The 25,120-nt window shown below is 42.6% G+C and overlaps 1 protein-coding gene across 5 annotated transcripts in view; it reads left to right on the top strand.

Annotated features, from left to right (window-relative positions):
• dip2bb (disco-interacting protein 2 homolog Bb) overlaps positions 1 to 25,120 on the top strand; it is a 187,916-nt gene that overhangs the window by 35,898 nt on the left and 126,898 nt on the right. For all 5 annotated transcript variants that reach the window (XM_060920263.1, XM_060920260.1, XM_060920264.1 and 2 more), the window contains exons 2-6: positions 15,129 to 15,200; positions 19,225 to 19,380; positions 20,098 to 20,223; positions 20,327 to 20,581; positions 21,134 to 21,283. In XM_060920263.1, coding sequence (XP_060776246.1) covers positions 15,129 to 15,200; positions 19,225 to 19,380; positions 20,098 to 20,223; positions 20,327 to 20,581; positions 21,134 to 21,283 — 759 coding nt within the window. The remainder of the gene's footprint in view (positions 1 to 15,128; positions 15,201 to 19,224; positions 19,381 to 20,097; positions 20,224 to 20,326; positions 20,582 to 21,133; positions 21,284 to 25,120) is intronic.

The raw sequence follows: 25,120 nt of genomic DNA, 5'->3' as shown, positions 1-25,120 counted from the left end.
ATGCTCAGACAAACAATATAAACAGTATAAACAGTCTAGATTTGAACTAGATGTAGACTAAACACTCATATATACACTGGGTGCGATTTGCTGGGGGGGATCATCCCCCCCTCTGGTTTTTAATCTCTGCTGAAAAAAAATCCTCGGGGACAACCCCATCAATAAAACAAACAAACCAAAAAAAAAAAGTTGACATGACAGGCATGTTGTGACACAGTTTTCTATGGTCTACATTGGACTCACTTTCAAAATGACCCGAAGTGGCAGCTTTGATGTTCACGGACGTCCCCAGCAAATAGATACATTGTAGATAATAACAATATCTTTGCGTTCTATGCAGGGATGCAAACAACACGCCTTTTGGCGGATGCCGCCTTTTTCACAGCTGATTTTTTTTTTTTAGGGGGGACGTTGGAGTGTCTGATTATAATTTCAAAGTAAATTCTGTATTAAAATTACTAAATAAGCAAATCCGTTACAGTCCATGAAACAGGAAGTATAAGGATGAGAAAAAAACAGTTTAAATCGGAAAGCTGTGCACAATGTGAACTGCGCCATCAGAGCAAACTGTTCATTTAGTATTCATGTATTTTAGTGATTTTCGAGTCACTGTCCATTTAATCCGGAGGGAGAGAAACATCACAGCAACGCGACAAGCCATGCGAACTTTGTTGTGTTAGTGTTCGTGTATTTAGTCAGAGAGATAGGAAGATGAATTTACTATCTCTGGTTTAGTGTTCGTTTTCATTTAGTGTTATTCATTTGATATCATTGAGCTGTTAGCCTATTGTTACCTTAATTTTGTGACGTTTCATGATTAAAAAAAAAAAAACATCCCCCCTTCTGGTTTTTTGACAAATCGCACCCTGTGTATACATACATATATATACACATACACACACACACACACACACACACACACACAAAAATTGGTTCAAATAAACAAACAGTCAAGGGCACTGTATAGCAGGTAAACATTGAAATAAGCAGTATAAACAAACTAGCAGCTGTTAAGATGAGGTAGTGCGGAATAGTGCAAATGAGCGAGGTAAAGTGAGACAGGGGCGGCACGGTGGTGTAGTGGTTAGCACTGTCGCCTCACAGCAAGAAGGTTCCGGGTTCGAACCTCACGGCCGACAGGGGCCTTTCTGTGTGGAGTTTGCATGTTCTCCCCGTGTCCGTGTGGGTTTCCTCCGGGTGCTCCGGTTTCCCCCACAGTTTAAAGACATGCAGATTTCGGTACAATGGGGCCACTGTAATTGGCGCAAGCTGTTGTGGTTTCCCATGCCATGATGTATGTACATATATATAGATCTTCCTATGGCAAAAGCTAAATAAATAAAAAAAAATAAATAAATAAAGACACCAAGTCCAGTAAGTTGTCACCTCTTGTTGGAAAGTCCACGTGTTGATGTCGTTTGGGCACACTGAAAAAAGTAACCTATAGAATTTACCCAATAAATCTGAGGTAACAATTTGCATTGACTTGTTTGGGGTAGATTTAATTCCATATATTGAGTATAAAATAACTGAAATAAAAAGCTATGAAATACTTAAATAAATTGGGTAAAATTTACCTCACATTTATGTATCTATTCAACAGCTACTTTCTCATTGAAATTGGGTAAAATTATCTCTTGTTTGCTAGTAGGTAATACCTGATAATTACTAATCAAAGGTAATTAATATCACTTAGTAACCATTACTTATTCGGAGAAGGTAAGATGTACCCCCCCAAAAAAGACTTTCAGATGGTTCATCTTCTCAATGTTTTTAATCCATAAAATCATCAAAAAAAACAACCCCACAGAATAAAGTGCAGTACAACAGCTTCACACAACATTTCAAGTAATGAACCTGTTTTATTTTTTTGGGCTTTTTTCACCTTTATTGGATAGGACAGTGTAGAGACAGGAAATGAGCAGGAGAGAGAGACGGGGAGGGATCGGGAAATGACCTTGGGTCGGAATTGAACCCGGGTCCCCGGATTTATGGTATGGCGCCTTATCCACCTGAGCCATGATGCCCCCATAAACCTGTTTTATAACTCACTAACTAACAGCTTCAAATGTTGTTTCTGGACTGACCAAATCTGCAGTCCAGGTGCATCTATATGACAAATAACTGAACCGCCTTGTTTTTATGCAGCAATGATGCACCAAATGATCAAAAAACACAAAATAAAGTGCAGTACAACAGCTTCACACAACATTTCAAGTAATGAACCTGTTTTATAACTCAGCAGCCCTATGTAAATAGCTTACCTTCACTTCTGCGGTTCGATGGCAGCTGGAGAGAGGAAGATGGCAGTCCGAGAGTTCCCTGTCCCGCTCACTCAAACGCGCGCTCTGACGCATGTGCAATTTGGAGCACAGGGCTCACGGCTTTGGGGTATATTTTACCGTATTTTTCCATGTAACGGTTGTTACTGTTAACGAATAGGTAGCATATGTATAATTCACCCGTTACTTTATAATTCCTTGGCTGACTGCAAGATTATATTTGTTTAGATTATATTTACCACTCTCCAAAATCACTTCTTACAGTGCAGTAAAACCTTTAAATCTGCGTGATTGAAGTCTCCTGCTGTGATGAGGAATCCGTCTGGGTGCGCTGTCTGTTGTTCACTGATGACCTGGTAGAGTTCATTGAATGCCTCGCTCCTAACGTTGATGTTAGCAGTGGGAGGGATGTAAACAGCAACGAGCAGAATCGATGTAAACTCCCTCGGTAGATAGAAGGGTCGGCACTTGATGATGATAAACTCCGCCAGCGGAGAACAGTATTTGTGCACAACACTAGCATTCCGGCACCAAGCATCACTGAGGTAAACACACACTCCCCCGCTACGGGTCTTGTCTCCTTCCGTAAAGGCTCGGTCAGTGCGATACCATGTTAGCCCAGCTAGCTGGATAGCGGAGTCCGGGATGTTGTTATTCAGCCAGGATTCTGTAAAGATGAAAACACAGCAGTCCCCCACATCACGTAGCGCAGATCTCATGAGTTCTACGTTATCTATTTTGTTGTCCAGTGAGCGTACAGTGGCCAGAATGAGGGATGGTATTGCGGGTCTTTGTGGTCTAGCGGCTAGCCTAGCCCGGATGCCTCCACGCTTGCCACACTTCTGTTTTCTCTCAAACCGCTTCTGGCGCCTCCTCTCTGGGTGAGACACAGCAGGCGAGTCCGGTGATGTAGTAGTCCAGCGGAGAAGACCCAGGCCTCGAAGTTCCTCTATGACGTTCTAGTCCAAGACGAGATGTCTGGTCATATTACCTATAGCTAGAAGGCAGTGGCGACGATATCTTGTGACCAACATTGTCAGTGCACTACTCGCACATGTGCATAGACATAAAGCACAGAGACATACACTAGAACAGCTGAGACTTCAGCTGAGACTTAAACACTGAGACTGTGTCTGAGTCCCGAACACTACTTGGAACGCTGTTCCATAACTGTGGGGCTTTGTAAGAAAAGGCTCCGCCCCCTGATGTAGCCTTCACTATACGAGGTACCAGCAGATAGCCTGCACCTTTTGATCTAAGTAGGCGTAGCGAGTCATAGAGGAGCAGAAGTTCACTCAGGTACTGTGGTGCGAGACCATTCAGTGCTTTAAAGGTCAATAGTAGTATTTTATAATCAATATGAAATGTGATTGGGAGCCAATGCAGTGTGGATAAGACAGGGGTGATGGGGTCATATTTTCTAGTTCTAGTAAGGACTCTTGCTGCTGCATTTTGAACTAACTGGAGCTTGTTTATGCACTTATTGGAACATCCAGACAGTAAGGCATTACAATAATCCAACCTGGAGGGAACGAAAGCATGAACTAGTTTTTCCGCGTCATGTAGTGACATTAAATTTCTTATCTTAGCAATATTTCTGAGATGAAAGAAAGCTATCCGGGTAATGTTATCTACATGAGTAGGGAGACTAAGAGAGAGATTGGAGTCAATAATCACCCCGAGGCCTTTTACTGTTGCACGTGAAGAAACAGAAAGGCCATCCAGAGTTACTGTGGAATCAGAAAACTTACTTCTAGCTGCATGTGGTCCGAGTACAAGTATTTCAGTCTTGTCAGAGTTACGCAGAAGGAAGTTAATAAGCATCCAGTGTCTAATGTCATTTACACATTCGTCAATCAGCTAAATAAGACCTGAGCCAGGAGACGGCCGTTCGACTTGAACACTGGGTTGGATTGACTGGTAAAGTTATCAATTGGTTAAAATCATACTTAAAAGATAGAAGCTTCTTTGTTACCCTGGGAAATTGTTCCTCAACGTCAATGCCCTTGACCTGTGGTGTCCCCCAGGGGTCGATTCTTGGACCATTACTTTTCAACCTTTATATGCTCCCACTTGGGCAAATTATCAATAAAAATTCAATTTTGTATCACTGCTATGCAGATGATACCCAAATTTATTTTGCTCTATCACCTAATGACTATGCCCCCCTTGAATGTCTCTACCAGTGGATCGATCAAATCAATAGCTGGATGTCACAAAATTTTCTTCAGTTGAACACAGATAAAACAGAAGTAATTCTATTTGGAAAAAAAGATGAAAGACTCAGGATTACCACTATTCTTGACACAAAAGGGATTAAAACTAAAGAAATGGTTAAAAATCTTGGTGTTTTCATTGACTGCGAGCTAAACTTTGACAGTCACATGAAAGCAATCACTAAAACGGCATTTTATCACCTAAAAAACATTTCCAAACTAAGAGGACTTATGTCAAAAAATGATCTGGAAAAACTAATACATGCCTTCATCTCTAGTAGGGTTGATTACTGCAATGGCCTTTTCACAGGCCTGCCAAAAAAGACCATCAAACGACTTCAGCTGGTTCAAAATGCAGCGGCGAGGGTTCTCACATGAACAAAAAGAACAGAGCACATTACCCCAATTCTAAGGTCCCTTCACTGGCTTCCAGTAAGCTACAGAATTGACTTTAAAGCATTGCTGCTGGTGTACAAATCTCTAAATGGTACAGGGCCCAATTACCTCTCTGATATGTTGCAGCGGCCTAACCCAATCAGATGTACCAGATCGCAACAGAAAAATTTACTATTAAAACCAGTTGTTAAAACAAAGTATGGTGAAGCAGCTTTTAGCTACTATGCAGTACAGCTATGGAACCAACTGCCAGAGGACATTAAAAATGCTCCTGCTGTTGGCAGCTTCAAATCTAGGTTAAAGACCAAGCTGTTCTCAGATGCTTTCTGTTAAATAATTAATATTTTTACATTTTTTATAATCTTTACTTTCTCTGCATGTTTTAAATTTACTTTAATTTTATTCTATTTTATTCCGCTGGTTTCTTTTTCTTTTTCTCCTTTTTTCTTTTTGGCATTTTATTATTTTATTTCTACTATTGTTTAATTCTTATTATTTTCTTTTAATTCTTTTAATTAATTGTTTTAGATTAAAAATACAATTATTTTATGTAATTTTATTTCTCTATTGTTTACTGTTTTTGTTTTTGCTTCTGTAAAGCACATTGAACTGCCATTGTGTATGAAATGTGCTATATAAATAAACTTGCCTTGCCTTGCCTTAAAGCTCGACAGCTTTTCGATTTCATAAACTCGGTGAAATTTAGTTCCGTCTGAAATGTGGTGATTGTGATATCTGTTTATTTCTGTAATATCTCACAGAATATCAGGCCATTCTGTGGCTGGGAAGTTATTTAATTTGAGGGGATTAAAGCAAATAATGTGCATGAAATCGCTCGCTTCGCGCAGTCAAGCAGACAAAGAAAGTCTGTGTGTGCATGCGCAGGTTCACCTTTGACCGTGCACTGACCGTTACATCATTCTGTCGCTATAACGAACAGCTGAGAATTAACCTTTTTGACACGTGAAGCGGAGGGGAGTGGTGCTCCCGTGGGCAAGCCTCAGTGGTAGCTTTGGTCCTGCAGTTATGCTGCTGAGTCGGCACCCATTCGCCCTGCTGTGAGGGCTCTAGTCCCGGAGTTGGGGGATTGCTGACTCCACCTCGGGCATCCAGACTTTCCCTTGCAGAAACTACACTGCTCTCATTCTCACTAACCCTCTCTAGAGTCTGGCTGTGAACCTCTAAAGCTGCAATCTTCTCTGTCAGAGAGCTAACTAATCTGCACTTATCACAAATAAAGCGATCACTAACGACAGAGGAAGAATGATTAAACATCCTGCACTCAGCACACTGAACAAGCTGAAGGTGTGCCATGATGAATGATTTACATATGTTAGTTAAGGATTTGGGCGGCACGGTGGTGTAGTGGTTAGCGCTGTCGCCTCACAGCAAGAAGGTCCTGGGTTCGAGCCCCGTGGCCGGCGAGGGCCTTTCTGTGTGGAGTTTGCATGTTCTCCCCGTGTCCGCGTGGGTTTCCTCCGGGTGCTCCGGTTTCCCCCACAGTCCAAAGACATGCAGGTTAGGTTAACTGGTGACTCTAAATTGAGCGTAGGTGTGAATGTGAGTGTGAATGGTTGTCTGTGTCTATGTGTCAGCCCTGTGATGACCTGGCGACTTGTCCAGGGTGAACCCCGCCTTTCGCCCGTAGTCAGCTGGGATAGGCTCCAGCTTGCCTGCGACCCTGTAGAAGGATAAAGCGGCTAGAGATGATGAGATGAGATGAGTTAAGGATTTGTTGATATTAAGGCAGATATGACGTGGAAGGGCTCCGATTGCTCTCTCTGGACAGGAAAAAAGATGTTCTTTAAGAAAATGAAAATGTAGCAGAAAGGAAAGTGAAAAATACAACAAAAATAAAATGACTGTGGAATCTTATTGGTGAAAAACAGAAAAAAAATTGTCATTTAAACCCTGACACCGATAAGAGCTTCTCAGCAGACAACTGGAAAACAGGAACTACGTCAGAGTCGTATATCATAGTTCTTCGGCATTTAGATGTATCAGTGTTATACTACATCCATATATAGAGATTGAAGATTACTGCAGCTCTGATTGGGTGTGTCTTTGAGTCCTTATATGGAAGTGATAATAGTTCTTAGTGAGCATGTTTTTAAGACCGCAAATGGGAATGTGGGTGTGATTTTGAGTCAGTATATGGAAGTGTGGTCATGTTTTTAAGTCCATATATGGAAATGAGAACTGCTTTAAGACAGGAAGAGAGAGAAAGAGAGAGAGAGAAAGCGAGAGAGTGACAGGGAGGGAAGGAGAGAGAGGAACACATACATACACACACATATATATATATATATATATATATATATATATATATATATATATGCTCACACACTGCAGTCTCATGGTTGCCATGGTTACAGTGGGACTACTGGGAAGAAGTGTTGAAGGCAGTGAGTTTGTTGGTGTTTGTGTCTGTGGAGGTTAGTTAGAGCTGAGCACATAAACACTGACCACACACACACACACACACACACACACAGCTTCATGCACTCACTGTGTCATGGCAGGCGGTTGAATGCTGGAGAAAATTACATCATCCACAGAGAGAGAAAGTGTGTGTGTGTCTTTCCTTTGAGAAACTAAGAAGAGAGAATTCTCTCAGGAATAGAAGCTGCTTCAAAACAACTGAGCTCAAAAACAGTGTTTGAGTCATTTTCTGTTTAAAGCTGGGACTTTCTCAGGGCTTCTAAATAAAACTGACTTGGGGCGGAGCTACACAAGATTAGATGATGATGTCACTGAATGATTGCCTCAGTGGCTTTGAACCAATCACATCCAATATGCAAATGATTAAAGGAGGCCCATGTGATAGCTGGGAACTTTTAGCTGCAAAACCTACATGCTAAAATAATTTGCCCGCTAGTTTATCTAATGGGCGGCACGGTGGTGTAGTGGTTAGTGCTGTCGCCTCACAGCAAGAAGGTCCGGGTTCGAGCCCCGTGGCCGGCGAGGGCCTTTCTGTGCGGAGTTTGCATGTTCTCCCCGTGTCCGCGTGGGTTTCCTCCGGGTGCTCCGGTTTCCCCCACAGTCCAAAGACATGCAGGTTAGGTTAACTGGTGACTCTAAATTGAGCGTAGGTGTGAATGTGAGTGTGAATGGTTGTCTGTGTCTATGTGTCAGCCCTGTGATGACCTCGCGACTTGTCCAGGGTGAACCCCGCCTTTCGCCCGTAGTCAGCTGGGATAGGCTCCAGCTCGCCTGCGACCCTGTAGAACAGGATAAAGTGGCTACAGATAATGAGATGAGATGAGTTTAGCTAATGTTGACTAACTAAATTGTGGCTGTCATGGTAACAGATAAGTGTAATAGGATACATTGAAATCCCACTGACTAACATGATCTGGTTTACTCACAGTGTAAAACAGCTATGTATGTTAGCTCATGTTCGTGCTATTAGGCTAGGAGGACATGTGGGTGTTTTACAAATTTGTATATTCATAAATATTCATGAGTTCTGACTTGGTTTATGAGGATGAAGGAGTTGGTGTTCCACAGCTGGGTTAAATGCTCATTTGTCTGCAAAGTAATGGGCTTGGTTAAAGGCTGGGTGGGGGTTATGGGCTGGTTTAGGGGTGGAGCTAAGGGCTGGGTTTCATGCTTGATATGATGCTATGATTATTTCACATCATACTGTCTGTAAAATTCACTACTGCACCTTTATGAGTGTGTGTGTGCGTAATAGATTGCAGACACACAGATAAGACAGCACAGTGAACTAAAAGTTAGAGGAGTTAGGGAGTGAGATGTCGGCTGAGAGAAGAGAAATGGTTAGATGATTAAATCACACACATTCTCCTTTCAGCGTTTCTCTATTTTATTTCCTCTCCGTTAAAGAGCTCCGATTTCACTTCACGCTGTCTCTTTATCCACATAAACACCTTTACTGCAGCTACTATAAAAAAAAAGAGATGAGACATGGTTGGATTGGGGCGGAGCTAAAGGTAGGGTTTTGACTGGTGGGGTGGAGTTAAGGCCAATTTATGCTGACAACGCAGTCCTCGCAGATGGCGTCTGCGTAGCCCCCCCTTCGCAGACGCTCTGCACGCACCTCCCAAAAATTGTGACCACCGCAGAAGCCTCGCAGACAGCGTCGCAGACAAGAGGGCTCTGATTGGTCCACTCTACATCCGCTGTACACGCACTTCCGCTTCCCTACTTTCCTGGTTTGTTTTGTTTTCACGACCGCCATTTTTAAAAACACGAGCGAAGATGGAGCAGCACGAAGAGCGGTTGATCGAGGAAGTGAGGAAGTACGTACATCTATACGACTCCAGTTCTAGTCATTATAAGTAACTGGAGGATAAACACTCCACTAACCACACCCACCAACTACTCCTAGCGATTTCGCGACTTCGCGCCCCCTTGCGTTGTGCCGGTGAATAACATCGCGCACACCTATTACTCCCCGCTCAACGATAAATTACAACTGTCTGCGAAAAGCTATCTGCGAAAGCCTTGTCGCAAGAGTATGCAGAGGCCCTTAGATGCAAGACTAGGGATGTAGCTAACAGTAAAGATTGAGAAAGGCTAGAGGTGGAGTTATGGGTTCAGTTAAATGAGGTGGAAGAAGAGCAGAGTGGGTAGCTGGGAATGTGGTTAGGGGTGGGATTATGAGCTAGGTTAAAGGACAGGTAGGGGTGGAGTTATGGGCTGGTTCAGGTGCAAGGCTCAGGCTTGGGCTAAATGCTAGAGGCGGGGTTATAGACCAGGTTACAGCCTTGGTGGGGCGAGAGGCAGGGCTAGAGGCTAGAGATTAGGGGTTAGGTTAAAGGATGGGTGGGGTTAGAGGTGGCGTTAGAGGCAAGGTTAAAAGATGGGTGGGTTAGGGGAGGGGTTTCAGGTGAGGTTAAATGATGGGTAGAGTTAGGCAGCTGGGCCATAGAAGGTTCACGCTGCACGCTGCATGCTGCACGCTACACGCTACACGTTCACGTGAAGAACCGGACCCTGGGCCATTAAACTTCATGCTTGGATGTTCACGTGTTGCGTCTGTTCTACTTTGACCGAGTAACCAACAATACGGACTCTTCGGATGACGACGATTGCCTCATTCTGCTTTTACTGAGACAGAGGAAGAGAAAAAGGAACAGAATTTGGAGCCGAGAACACTTCCTTCTGAGAGAAACCCGTGGTGAATTTCACCGAACATTCTATAATCTGCTTGACAATCCCGATGAAGAACTATTTTTCAATTATACCATTCAATTATATTTTTTCTGAAGTTTTCCCCTGAAAGCATAGAGTTATCTCCCTAGACCCGTTCTGATTGGCTGGCGCGGCGGTGACCACATGCATTGACTGGAATTTCCATCTTCACGCCTAGAAAAAAGTGTGCATGTTCATTTCACGCTTCACGCGTGCAGCGTGCAGCGTGCAACGTGAACGCCGTTCTATGGCCCAGAGCAAGTCATGCTACGTTTGTCCACTTTTCTTTACACGCGTGTAGCGTGTAGTGTGCAGCATGCAGCGTGCAGCGTGAACCTTCTATGGCCCAGCAGCCTTAGAGGCAGGGTTAGGGGCTAGGTCAAACGCTGCATGGGCTAGAGGTGGGGTTAGGGGCTAGATTAAAAGATAGGTGGGTTAGAGGTGGGGTTAGAGGCTTGGTTAAAGACTAAACGGGTTAGAGGCAGGGTTAGGGGCTAGGTTAACCTTCATCCTACCAAGTGGGGTCCATCTGGACCCCGCACCTATATGTTTGTTTGCCATTTTAAAAATATGTGACATACTGCCTCACCGTTTTATGAATTTGTCGGAATTTATGTCTTAATTAAAACACTAAAGCACCGGAAGATCAGCTTTTTGCATTGTGAAGGTATAATGAATTTGTTACTGGGGTCCAACCGGACCCCAGAGTAAAGTTTATCTGTCTTTCATTTTATAATTGAATAGCACACTGAAAGTTAACTTCTTTTATTTTTTTTATGTTCCATAATGAAACTACCAAGGCATTCCTTCTTGGGGTCCGTGTGGACCCCACTGCTGCAATAAGCACAGGCTGCAAAACAAAAGCCCTAAATTATTTTACAATTACTTTTTTGTTTTAAATTCTGTAAGAAAAGACCTAAGTTGTAATCCAGAATGTTTTACAGCTGCATGAGCTGCAAAAATCATGTATATAATGCCAATTTTTTTTGTGGCGCTATAATTTGCTACATGTCTCATCTCATCTCATTATCTCTAGCCGCTTTATCCTTCTACAGGGTCGCAGGCAAGCTGGAGCCTATCCCAGCTGACTACGGGCGAAAGGCGGGGTACACCCTGGACAAGTCGCCAGGTCATCACAGGGCTGACACATAGACACAGACAACCATTCACACTCACATTCACACCTACGCTCAATTTAGAGTCACCAGTTAACCTAACCTGCATGTCTTTGGACTGTGGGGGAAACCGGAGCACCCGGAGGAAACCCACGCGGACACGGGGAGAACATGCAAACTCCACACAGAAAGGCCCTCGCCGGCCCCGGGGCTCGAACCCAGGACCTTCTTGCTGTGAGGCGACAGCGCTAACCACTACACCACCGTGCCGCCATTGCTACATGTATGCTAGTTATTGCAATATTATTGCAATGTTATTGCATTTATAATACATCATTGATATTCAGCCATAGTGGATTTTGTTCTTCAATAAAGTTATGTCTGTTTGCTGCATTGAATTGGTTCTTACTGCATTGATTTCAAGGTATTCCCTCCTGGGGTCCATACGGACCCCGCCTGGTAATTTGTGTATGTAAAATTGGCTGGTAGGATGAATGTTAAGTGTGTTCTTTATGCCTTGGGCCCTTTAGTGTATTGCTGTTATTAATACAAGATGTTCTGAACAAAACTTATCTGGTGATTTCGTCTTTATAAGCTTTAATTTTAAAGAAAAGTATTGGGGTCCAAACGGACCCCACATGGTAAGATTAAGGTGTAAAATAGCATGGTAGGATAAGGGTTAAAGGCTGAGTGGATTAGAGGCAGGGTTAGGGGCTAGGTTAAAGGCTGGGTGGGTTAGAGGCAGGGTTAGGGGCTAGGTTAAAGGCTGGGTGGGTTAGAGGCAGGGTTAGGGGCTAGGTTAAAGGCTGGGTGGGTTAGAGGCAGGGTTAGGGGCTAGGTTAAAGGCTGGGTGGGTTAGAGGCGGGGTTAGGGGCTAGGTTAAAGGCTGAGTGGATTAGAGGTGGGGTTGGGGCTAGGTTAAAGGCTGGGTGGGTTAGAGGCAGGGTTAGGGGCTAGGTTAAAGGCTGGGTGGGTTAGAGGCGGGGTTAGGGGCTAGGTTAAAGGCTGGGTGGGTTAGAGGTGGGGTTGGGGCTAGGTTAAAGGCTGAGTGGATTAGAGGCAGGGTTAGGGGCTAGGTTAAAGGCTGGGTGGGTTAGAGGCAGGGTTAGGGGCTAGGTTAAAGGCTGGGTGGGTTAGAGGCGGGGTTAGGGGCTAGGTTAAAGGCTGAGTGGATTAGAGGTGGGGTTAGGGGCTAGGTTAAAGGCTGGGTGGGTTAGAGGCGGGGTTAGGGGCTAGGTTAAAGGCTGAGTGGATTAGAGGTGGGGTTGGGCCTAGGTTAAAGGCTGGGTGGGTTAGAGGCAGGGTTAGGGGCTAGGTTAAAGGCTGGGTGGATTACAGGTGGGGTTAGGGGCTACGTTAAAGGCTGGGTGGATTACAGGTGGGGTTAGGGGCTAGGTTAAAGGCTGGGTGGGTTAGAGGTGGGGTTAGGGGCTAGGTTAAAGGCTGGGTGGGTTAGAGGCGGGGTTAGGGGCTAGATTAAAGGCTGGGTGGGTTAGAGGCGGGGTTGGAGCTAGGTTAAAGGCTGAGTGGATTAGAGGTGGGGTTAGGGGCTAGGTTAAAGGCTGGGTGGGTTAGAGGCGGGGTTAGGGGCTAGGTTAAAGGCTGGGTGGATTAGAGGTGGGGTTAGGGGCTAGGTTAAAGGCTGGGTGGATTAGAGGCGGGGTTAGGGGCTAGGTTAAAGGCTGGGTGGGTTAGAGGTGGGGTTAGGGGCTAGGTTAAAGGCTGAGTGGATTAGAGGCGGGGTTAGGGGCTAGGCTAAAGGCTGGGTGAGTTAGAGGTGGGGTTAGGGGCTAGGTTAAAGGCTGGGTGGGTTAGAGGCGGGGTTAGGGGCTAGGTTAAAGGCTGAGTGGATTAGAGGTGGGGTTAGGGGCTAGGTTAAAGGCTGAGTGGATTAGAGGCGGGGTTAGGGGCTAGGTTAAAGGCTGAGTGGATTAGAGGTGGGGTTAGGGGCTAGGTTAAAGGCTGGGTGGGTTAGAGGTGGGGTTAGGGGCTAGGTTAAAGGCTGGGTGGGTTAGAGGTGGGGTTAGGGGCTAGGTTAAAGGCTGGGTGGGTTAGAGGCGGGGTTAGGGGCTAGGTTAAAGGCTGGGTGGGTTAGAGGTGGGGTTAGGGGCTAGGTTAAAGGCTGGGTAGAGTTAGAGGCAGGATTAGGTGATATGTTAAAGAAAGGGTGGGGTTAGAGGCTAGGTTAAATGCTGGGTGTGGTTAGAAGCGGGATAAGAGGTTAAATTTAGACATATTATCCTTGTTTATTTAAATTCATATAACTTATTTCTGAGATTGGGTTCTGTTATTGTTCTGTGATGTTGAATGTGTGTGTTTTGTGGTGTGTGTATCAATCGGATGTATAGATCTGTTTAGAAATGTAAAGATCATAATAAAGCTGAAATCCAGCTGAGTGAATTAGATGTGACTCACGATGTTTGAGATTTGTAACAAATAAAATTCAGTTTTTCCTTTTCATTTATTAAATTATAATTATAATGTACAAACTCCTAATTTGACACGGATGTTGCTATAATAACTAATTTAACCAAGTGTGGGTGCAATTGGTCTTGAGTGATCAATCTCATTAAATCAGTCTCATTAAATCAGTCTCATTAAATCAGTCTCATTAAATAATACCTTTAATTTTGTTGTTTAATAATAAATTACCAAACAGCTAAATCATGGTATATTCCAAATTATTATGATCACTACCAATGCAGCAATAATGTATTACTTACCGTATTACATAGACAGCCAATAGCACTCATATACACCTTGGATAAAGGCAATTTGGAGGTCTTTTAGATTGTGTGACTTCCAGGATATATCAGCAAAAACAATCACAGTTACAGAATAATTGAATTTATTATAACAACGATAAAAATGAGTAATAGCAGTTGAATACATTCTATACAATATGGTCATATACTTGATGAGCGTGTGTGTGTGTGTGTGTGTGTGTGTGTGTTGTTATCTGAGGTGTGTGGGGGGGGAGGTGAGATCACCTTGTGGCTTCTCTCGGGACAAAAGAATTAGCACGTGGCTTGAGACAAATGGATTAGCCCAGATTGCTAATTCACTAGCTTATAACATTACTAAATCCACTGAAATCTTGATGAGGTCAAAATATGTGTAATAATGAAATTAAAAGTGTTAGAAAGGATAGAGAAAAGCATGCAACACCTATCTATTAAAAACAACTGAGAGAACAATGTAGAACACAAGATCAGTGTGCACAATTAAACAGTTCCTGAGTTTAAATTCACACTACTTCATAAAGCTAATTCCTAAGACTAGTTTTTGCCCAAAATGCCAGTCTTACTTCCAGTATCTTGCTTCTATGCAAGAATGCAGAGATGTTCCGAAACTTCTGGAGTTTACAGAGCTCGTGGAGGCTTCCGTGAAAGCGCAGAGAATTTCTTGGTCCGAACTTCAGCATTCGTGAGGAAAAGTCTCTGATCAAACAATGTGCACAGCGATTAAGTCAGAAGGAATCCGGTCGCTTCTAACTTTTAATTAACTGCTTTGGGCTGCAGTCGTAACGTTACTTATAATGAACAAATAAAAACCGGTTGTAACTCAATCTGAGTGAGATGGCGCGATTTAAGTAGTTTTACCGTGGCCAGTGGTAAACGAAAATGCGCTGAATCTTCTTTTCTTGCAAAGCAGACATCTTGATTTTAGATGTTCTGATGAACGGGTATCTCTTTATGTCTGGACGGCACGGAGGCCAGGACGAGAGAGAGCGAGCTGAGCGTTTCCGGGTCACTTATAGAGTCGTGGAGGAAGTGACGTAGTTAATCCCGCCCAGGCATGACGTAGGTCATCATGGAAGTTGGTTGATGGGATCTGTAGTTTCTAAAAGAGATGGGCTGTAACTACACAAGATTACTGAAATAATGTGTGTGTGTGAATTTGTCAAGTTTCATTGTTTGTATGTTAAATAATGGTGTGTTTTTTTTCCTTTTTTTTAGGTGACATCACACAAAAAGGATATGAGAAAAAGAAGGCCAAGTTACTCGCGCCGTACACAAACCAGACACAAAGTACGACATGCTGGATGTTTTACTCTTTCTTTGCACTCATGCACTTCCTGTTTCTTCTCTTTCTCTTCACGTCTCTGATGCTTTGTGTGTTTTTGTGTTGTGTAAATGATCTAGGTATAAAATATACCTCTGAAATGCTTCATTTGTGTTTTAATGCCTTATTAACACCTTCATCCTCACGAGAAACGCCAGGGTTCGGTACAAACTGACACAAAGCTCCACCCCCAGAACCTGGATCACAGAGTTCAACTAGACTTAGGCTGCATTCATGGAACCTTTTAAGTGGTAATGTACAGCTTGTAATGACATAATTTCCCACCCCGGTACGTTGACGGACACCTTGACGAAAGCGTGTCTTTTTTTTGCTCTGTCGGAGCATGTAAAGCTTATAAAAAGCTTTTTTATCTGCAGTTTTACAGCTATAGGCCTGAGTGGTTATTGGTTCTGTTCTATTGTCGTGAACTTCACACATTCATGCAACATTCTGAACTGAAACTGCAGCACAGCAACAGCGGACAAGAGCGAGGAGCTGAGCAGCAAGCTAGCTGGCTAACGTTAGTGATAACGCTAATGTCGATGATTACCTTCTCAAAAGAGTGATTAGTTTAGTCAGTGTTACAGATTTAACCGAGTTCTGTGTCTGTACATTAACAGGTCTAAACCCAGTACTGCTCTAAATGAATGTAAATGTTGAGACGTGGGACTTTGCACTGTTCACGTTTTCTGTGGGTTTTCCGGTTGTAGGTGGAGAATTACAGGTTACAACTTGGCCCCAAACACAGCATTTACACACTAACTGTACAGCCTCTTTCACACCTGGTATTAAAAGGGACATACACTGCAACTGCGTTATGACAAACTCTCTTACTACAAACTTTTGCATATAACGAACTCGGTTCGTGTCCCTGCTTTTAATAACAATGAGTTGGAGTCTTCCAAAAAAAAAATCACTGAGCCATGCATTCCTCTTCCTCCAGAGACAAACAATATGTAATCGAGTCCGCAGTCAGGTTAACAATACGTGTTCACACCACAAAAAAAGGCTTAATGAGCCTCGCTTAGGTGTCAATCACTAACAGTTATCAAGAACGGTGATCACTGACTTAAAAAAAATCCCTTAAAAGGACTTTATTTTATGAGCTAAAAGCAGTTTTACTCGAGTCCTTACTCTGTAAGCACTGTTGTCATGGCTAGTTATTGTCATGTTCATGTGTGCTGGCACTCTAATACTTCTTTTACACGTAGCCGGGTATTTATGAAAACGGGTATCTTCTCCTCCCCGTACGAGAAAATAATTCCGTTTACACAATGCTCAAAAACAGCCAGGGAAGGCTGTCAAAAACATGTCAAACAAATTGAAAGACAACCAGAGATCTGAAAGCCAAGGAGGAGGGACCGTCAGATCACAATGCTAGAACTCCGTTTTTTCCCCATAACACAGAGAAAACTCCGTTTTCCACTATTTACACGCAGGCATGAAAACGGAGTTTTCACAAATCTCTACTTTGCCCGGAGTTTTCAAAAGCAGCCGTTTTCAGTGACTGAAACCTCTGTTTACGTGTAAATGATGGGTGCAACCGCATAAATAAATATCTGTTTTTATAGATACCCGGCTACGTGTAAACAAGGTCTAAGTGTGCAGCACCATTAGGACTAATTACCATGCACCTGTTCCAGATTAGAGCACAGTCACAGCATGCATTTATCACGACTCTCTGAATACAGAGACTTGTGAAGTATACTCATACTACCGAGTGTCTCACGTTACCAAGCCTTAGTGCCATTTATTGCTTCACTGGTTTTGACTCACTTTTGTATTTTGGACTTTGCCTTTGTGATTATCTCTGATATTCTGTTTGTACCTCATGTGTCCATTGCCCGTTCCATGACCCTGCCTTTGTCTTAGGTTTTTGAACTGTTTGCCTGCCTGTTTGTAAATAAACAGACTTCCTGCAATTACATCCATTATCCAGCTCCATTACATGACACTCGTGAAATTAAGATCCTTTCCGTCGAAGACAAGCTTCATATCCTGGAGTGTCTAAAGCACGATGAGACAGCAACGAATTTGTCGACAGAATATGGTATTCCAAAAAATTCAATTTCAACTTTAAAAGTAAAAGAGTTCCGACACTTCACCCATAGTTGCAATCAACATGACGGGCTGAAAAGAAAGAAGATGCAGCAAGCAAACGATGGCGAGTGTGATTTATTTCCTTTACTTCATAAGCATGTAAGTGAATTAAGTGTAAATATAAATTAAACATAGTTGGTCTTGTTTTATGTAAGAGTGAATGTTTGGTGTGACCAGTGGCTCCATTTCAGTTTTACAAACATTCAATATAACAAACTATTTGGACGTCCCCAAGGAGTTTGTTATAGTGGGGTTGCAGTGTTTTATGAAAATCTCACTTTTTCAGTGCTGGTGCACATACATTTGGGTATCTGGAGCCGACTAATCCACACACTGAAAAACGACACATAGTCTGTTTCTTTTGTTCTGCCTATTTCGGAAAACACGAGCTTCAACAAACCGCTCAGCTTCGGCTCCACTTTCTATGTCACAAAGGGAAATCATTAGAATTATACTGCCCCTCATCAGTGTATCTCCAATCACGGCTTGAGAACTGCCTTTGTGAATGAATATTCATGATGAAAGTGCTACCTGATTGACTGGAGGAAGAGGGGGTGGGGTAATCAGGGGCCCATTATCATTTAAAGGAGCAGGTTCCAATGTACATTCGGGACACATTTGAGCCCCTTCACACCTGTGCTTGGACCTGTCCACTTCACCCAGGACACATGTTAATACCAGGTGTGAAGGGGCCTGTGATGTTATGAAAAAAATATCTGTTTGATTAAAATATGTAAAAGCGTTATGCAGATTGCATTTCCAGACCTTTCCAAGTACAATGTCACTAATTGTGTGTCCAGCTCGATCCCTTTCACCAGTAATAAATTACTCCATCAGGGAAAAGCACTGAGTGTTGATGCTCCTTTTTCAAAAAATTGGTGGAGAATTATCTGGCTGTGCTGAGTGCTTTCTGAATTCAGCCATGTTGTTCTCACTAAATACACTGAGATACGGGTGGAGTTAGGGAGTGTCTATAAAATCACGGACAGGAGACCCATGTAAACACAGACAAGCGCTCCAGGATGTGGCACAGTTTTCCAAACAGGATTTCTTCAGGCAGGGTTTAAACAATTATTATTTAATAATCATTAATCATTTTATGGCTGTCGTTTTTCAGTGTAATATATTTCCTGTAGTTTAGATATATATTTTAATGACAGATGAGAGATAAAAGGTAATACAAAATAAGGATTGTGTTTTACATGAAATTTGTGACTCAGTTGATCACGTTTATATTTGTATTTCTTTTGTGCCAGTACTCGCTCATTAGTTTCCTCACGCAGTAAATTTAGTAATTAATCTCACTGTACTATTTTTATTATGTCTATAAACATGATTGCAGTGAACATTTACACTCAAACTCGATAGTTACGATAGACTTTACTGGTGTGACGAAGTGCAGGATTTCAAAATGAAGATGCGTATGCAAATTTGGAAACATCACTAATATCACTAACAGAGCCAGTTATTTATCTAACTGCTACTACACTTGGTCATATTCATCACCGAGTCAATATGAACGAGTGTTATTTTGAGTTTTGAGCTCAAACCTGTCACAGTTTATTGTTTCACTGTTACCATGACAGCCACCCTGTTTTCATCTCTAAAACAGCTAGCTATGTAGCTAAGCTACAGGTTCTGTAGATAAAGGTTTCCATGTACTGTGTTATGATGTAATAATTTGCATATGAGTTGTGATTGGTCTGAAGCTTGTAATTTAGTGGCATCACAAACTGAGCTCATACATAGCTCCGCCCTTGAATAAGATTTACACAAGTACTGAGAAAATCACTGATTTAAGTACAATTTAGTTTAAAAAAAAGTTGAGACACATCTACAGAATGAAACCTTTAAACAGTTTGTCTTTTTAATGTTTTTTTAATTTTACAGATTTGACTCCGCCCCCACAGTATGATGACCAGGAACCTGGTCCAAGCTCTGCTACTGTGCCTAGCAATACCTCGTCAAGCTCCTCCTCCTCTCGGCATCGTCGTGCACGCAGATCTCACAGGGGCGGAGGCACTCGGGATGAGCGTTACAGATCCGGTAAGAACACACAGCAGTTATGATCAGATCCTTATGAGTGTTTATGCAGAGTTTATATTCAGTAACAAGAATCAGCTTCATAGAAATCTGGTACATTTCTGTTTGACCCTGAGAACAGTACAATATAAAATATCTGGAAATAAAACGTGATATAAAGAAATAAAAGTGACACGAGTCACACACATGGAGCTTTTCAGAGCAAACAGAAATTTCCACACTGCTGTTCTTTTGTTCCTCTGTTTATAGAGAAATCTCCTGTGCGTGATCTGGAAATAAATTATTCAGATTATTCAGACTGAGAGCGAGATGAAGTACGAATAATCAAAACTGAACTACAGGTGCATTCAGGGGGTGGAGTTTAGAAGGAAAGGGGGCGTGTATCATTTATCTGCAGTTTTAAGCTTGAACACAAGTCAAATTTTATTGATCAATTCTCTCACTATCTGTCTGTCTTTCTGTCTCATCCTCTCTCTGTTTCTATCTGTCTGTCTCCCTTCTGTCTGCCTCTCTCTCTGTTTTTGTCTGTCCATCTGTCTCTCTCTCTCTCTCTCTCTCTCTCTCTCTCTCACTGTCTGTCTGTCTCTGTCCCTGTCTGTCTGTCTCTCTAACTGTCTGTCTGTCTGTCTGTCTCTCTCTCTCTCTCTCTCTCTCTCTCTCTCTCTCACTGTCTGCCTCTGTCTGTCTCTCTCCCTGTGTGTGTGCGTGTGTGTGAGACAGATATACACACTGAAGCTGTTCAGGCTGCTTTGGCCAAACATAAAGAGGAGAAAATGGCGTTGCCGATGCCGACCAAACGCCGCTCAGCGTACATGCAGTCACCCATCGACAACCACAGTCCACCAGGTACACACACACACACACACACACACACACACACACACACACACAGTTTATGATATATTAACTTGGTGGTTCTCCTCACTGTCCCTTTGTTCCTTCCTGTCAGACTCGTCCTCGTCCTCGGATGATGAAAGTGGTCCGGGATTCAGTGGAGGTCAGCAGCCATCTCCAGACTCATGGATGAACAGCTCCATCCCAAGTTCCTCCACCTCGTCCTCCTCGGCGTCCTCCACAATGTCTCATGGAGATTCTCGTCCTCCTCAGGCCCCTCAGCCGCAAAGTCATCAAACACACACACAGCCGCCACACTCACACTCGCAACCATCTGCCCTCGCCGAGGCCTTTGCCCACGCCTGCATCGGTGACTCCTGTCTCACCAGTGTTTCTGTGTCATAAAGCTCTTTGTGAAAAATAGATGCTCATTTCGAATTTGATGTCAACAACACCTTTCAAAAAAGTTGGGATGGGGCGTGTTTATCACTTTGTTGCATCACCTCTACTTTTAATAACACTCTGTAAACATTTGGGAACTGAGGAGACCAACTGCTGTAGTTTTGAAAGAGAAATGTTGTCCCATTCTTGCCTGATATACAATTTCAGTTTCTCAGTAGTTCGGGGTCTCCTTTGTCATATTTTGTGTTTCATAATGCACCGAATGTTTTCAATGGGAGACAGGGCTGGACTGCAGCAGGCCAGTTTAGCACCTGGACTCTTTTACTACAGAGCCATGCAGTTTTAATATGTGCAGAAAGCAGTTTGGTGTTGTCTTATTCTAAAATAAACAAGGCCTTCCCTGAAAAAGACATCTTTTTTAGAATTGGGGTTGTAATAGATGTAGATGAAGTTAACATGGTGTGTGTGTGTGTGTGTGTGTGTGTGTGTGTGTGTGTGTGTGTGTGTGTGTATGAGACAGATCCAGCAGGACTCAGTGGTTTGGGTGCTGATGGTGATTCTCAAATTCAGACACGAAATCGAGGCTCACGTGTGGATCTGCCATCTAATGCCATCGTGAGAGGAATGAGTCGTGGACAGAGCAGATCCAGCATGATGGAGACGGCAGACGGTACTGAGACTGTGTGTGTGTCCGAGTCTCAGTCTGGGTGTGTGTCTGGGTTTCTGTGCCACTTATAGCTCTTCTCCACTGAACAGTGCCCCCCCCCCAAAAAAAAAAAAAAAAAAAAATTCTGAATAGTATCTGCCTTTTGGCCCAAATATAAGGGTGCCAATACTTTAATGTTTCATGGAAAGAAAAGAACAGTTTGAGGACACAGGGCACTTATGTTATACTCTATATAGGGGACAAAATGAAGTGAGTAGGAAGTCATTTGATATTTGGCCTAACTGGATTTTACCTGGATCACAGGGAAGAAAGTTAAATAACGACAAGAAAACATTCCTGTGGGCCTAAAAATGAAAATAAATCAGAAACTTTAATTTACAGTTTAACATTCTGACTCCAATCAGAGATTATAATCAGGACAATTCAGTATGACTTTTGGACCAATCGATGGTCAGGGCTGGGTTTCCCGAAAGCCTCTTAAAGCTAAGAGCATCTTTAACTGCCTCTTAAGAGCCATTGTTCAGCTAACGCGGTTTTTCTGAACAACACTATAGCCAAAGTAGTCCTTTAGTTTGCTCGTAACTCTGTGTGTGTGTGTGTGTGTGTGTGTGTTTATTTATATATATATATATATATATATATATATATATATATATATATATATAAGGGAGAACATTGCCAACCTGGCATTGTGGATAACAGTTGAAATAATCATAACTGTCTGATTGGGTCACAGTGAAATGAGCGGCACGGGGAACACATTTAGTTTATTATTTAGCTTATTATTTGCTCATTCTTTCATGTGAAGAGTCCCTTTTTTGGGGACCAAAAAAAAAAAGGACTCTCTCGACCTAAGAAACCGTACCTCATTGGTACAATAAATTGCCTCTCTCTTACATCACATTTCTCTAGAGAGGAGCTGAACAAACATATTAACACCTTTAATTTATCATCAGTGTGCATTCAAGAACATCGACAAGTACACCAAGAAAACGATCCTGATATTATTGCCCACAATCTTGGTACAAACACTCTTTTCACTGCATCTGACTAGAAAAATGACATCGGTGCTGATATTGGTGGCGTAGGGATTGTAGTACAAACACATCATCTCCACCTGCTGACAAAAGTTACTAAAATCAGTAACCGATTTATTACTGCCGTATTCAAAGGAAATCCGAAAACTGTCATCATATCATGCTATAGTCCACATAATCACCTCTCAGAAGAGGAAGTAGAGGAATTCTATCACCAGTTGAGTGAAGCAGTAGCTTTGATTCCACCTCATGCTATGCTTATCATTAGTGGTGACTTTAAAGTGCATATCACGGGTAAATTCAGGAGCAAGATCAATGTAATTCTCCTGTTTTATATTAAACTTTGGTCAAATATCTGTCACAATTTGCATTTTTGTGCAATTTTTTTACCTTGCGCAATACCAGGAAAATTCAGTTGAAATCAAGCCGTTTGAGGCGAATTGGTCCGCCTCTGAAAAAACTGGCGTTTGGATTTCCCGGCAAACATTGATTTTCATGACGTCGCGTGCGGGACTCCTCCCTCTGAATCCTACGTCAGCGCTGGTTTGTTTATGAGAAAACGACCTGGTGGTTTTCTGCAAATTTCTTCAATGTTATCACGTAATTATTAAAATGGTTAACAGATGTGTCGTAGGAGGGTGTAGCAACACCAATCATGATGGGATTAGTACTCGTCGTTTCCCAAAAGACCGGACAATGAGAGAGAAATGGGAGCGCTTGGTCTACACAGGCTGTGCACTGAAACCGTGCAAAGCTCGCGCAGCCTGCTGGCGCTTCCGCAGGTGACGTCACCAATCTGGCTCCAGACTCCCTTGGGATTTTTCCAGACACGTTTTATTTTATTTTTTTCTGCTGTAGACAGATGGCCTTGTGCAAAATTACCCTTCTGGATGAGTGTGTAAAGGGACAAACTTTCATATAAAAAAAAAATGAAATTGGTCCAGAATATGCACTTTAACGCACATTTAGTTGGAAAATTTTCGTACCACCAATCAACAGACAGAAATGTCTCTTTTCTCAAAGATTTCCCATTACAACACAGTCTAATAGAAGGAAACGTCGCATTTCAAAAACCTGCACATAAACTTTGGACATGGAGACACCCAACTAGTCACCTATCCCAAATCGACTACATCTTATACTGGAAAAGATGGAGGAATAGTATACATAATTGTCAAGCTCACTCTTCCTCCAACTCGATTGGCAGTGATCATAGGATAGTAACTGCCATGATACAAATCCGTGTCCGCACACAAAGGAAAATGAAAAACAAACGTCTTAATTGGCATGCATTGATAGAGAATAAAGCACTAGTGGATATAGTAGATAAAAGTATTGTTGAGAAGTTCAATTCTTTACCTGCCTCAACTAGAAATTACACCTCATTTGTTTCAACCTGCATTATGGTAGGAGAAGAACAGCTTCCAAAAAGTTCTCCACCCGCTATTGCTACGATTAACAGTTCTCCCATGAGGACAGAGAGGGGAAAAACACTTGGGGCCACCACTGAAACTGTCCAGAATTACCAAAATAGACTACACGCTATTTTTGACAAACTAGAAGATGACCGGATAAATACCACTCTCTCTAAATTTGACAACCCAAATGGAAGTAGTTCCAAGACTGCCTGGAAAATCGTCAAAGAACTCTCCGGCAAAAAGTAGAACATTGTCTTTATCCAAGGTGATGATAGGCTAATGATTTGGAAGAATCACTTCCAAAAGCTTCTAAACGCAGACAATCCTAGCAACAGTGACGGCGTCATCAACCCAGTATTTGGCATTCACCCTGACATCAAGACTGATCTTCTCTCTCAAGTTGAAGTAGATGAAGCCCTAAATTCCATGAAACCAGGAAAGGCTTCCGGACTAGATGGTCTCACCGTGGACCTTTGGAAACTCCCAAAAGTTCAGAAAGTGCTTAGATTTTTCTGTAATGAGACCTTTGAAGGCCATAGACCAGATGAGTGGGGAATTTCGGGAATAGTTCCAGTATCAAAGAAAGGTGACCTCACTATATGTGACAACTACCGAGGTATCAGCTTAACTGCTGTTGCAGCCAAAATATACAACCGGATGATCCTGAACAGAATTAGACTGGTTGCATATGAACTTCTCTGTCCTGGTCAGAATGTTTTCAGAAAATCCTGATCTACAACATCTCACATTATGGCTCTAAGAAGAATTGTAGAGGAACTCTTCAATCACAAGAAAGAGGCAGTTTTGATTTTCATCGACTTTAAGAAAGCCTTTGACTCAATAGACAGAAGAAAATGCTGTGAATCCTTCTGGCTTATGGCATCCCTCTTGTAATCGTTGAAGTGATAAAAACTATGTATATCAACACATCTGCTTTAGTTATAACACCAGAAGGCAATACGGATCCCTTTAACATTGATACTGGAGTCCTGCAAGGAGATCTGCTAGCCCCATTCTTATTTATCATCTGTCTAGACTATGCACTGAGGAAAGCTTGCACTTCCTCTGATGGTCTAACACTAAAACAGCGACTAAGCAGAAGATATCCGGCAGAGGTCCTTCCGGAACTCGCTTATGCTGATGACATTGCTCTTCTTGAAGACACAATCAAGAAAGCAGAAGAATTGCTTCACCATGTAGAGGAACAATCCCAAAACATTGGTCTCTACCTAAATGCCAAAAAGACGAAATCCATTCACCTAAATCCGTCATTGCAGGAGTCAATTAATTCACTAGATGGGCAGGAAATCAAGAAGGTAGATGATTTCCTATATCTTGGGGGCCACATCAATACAGCCCATGACATTGACACTAAGATCAGCAAA

This window comes from Neoarius graeffei, chromosome 4 (genome assembly GCF_027579695.1).
Source record: "Neoarius graeffei isolate fNeoGra1 chromosome 4, fNeoGra1.pri, whole genome shotgun sequence".
NCBI lineage: Eukaryota > Metazoa > Chordata > Actinopteri > Siluriformes > Ariidae > Neoarius > Neoarius graeffei.
The sequence above is the reverse complement of the archived record's forward strand: the minus strand, read 5'-3'. Positions and strand labels throughout refer to the sequence as shown.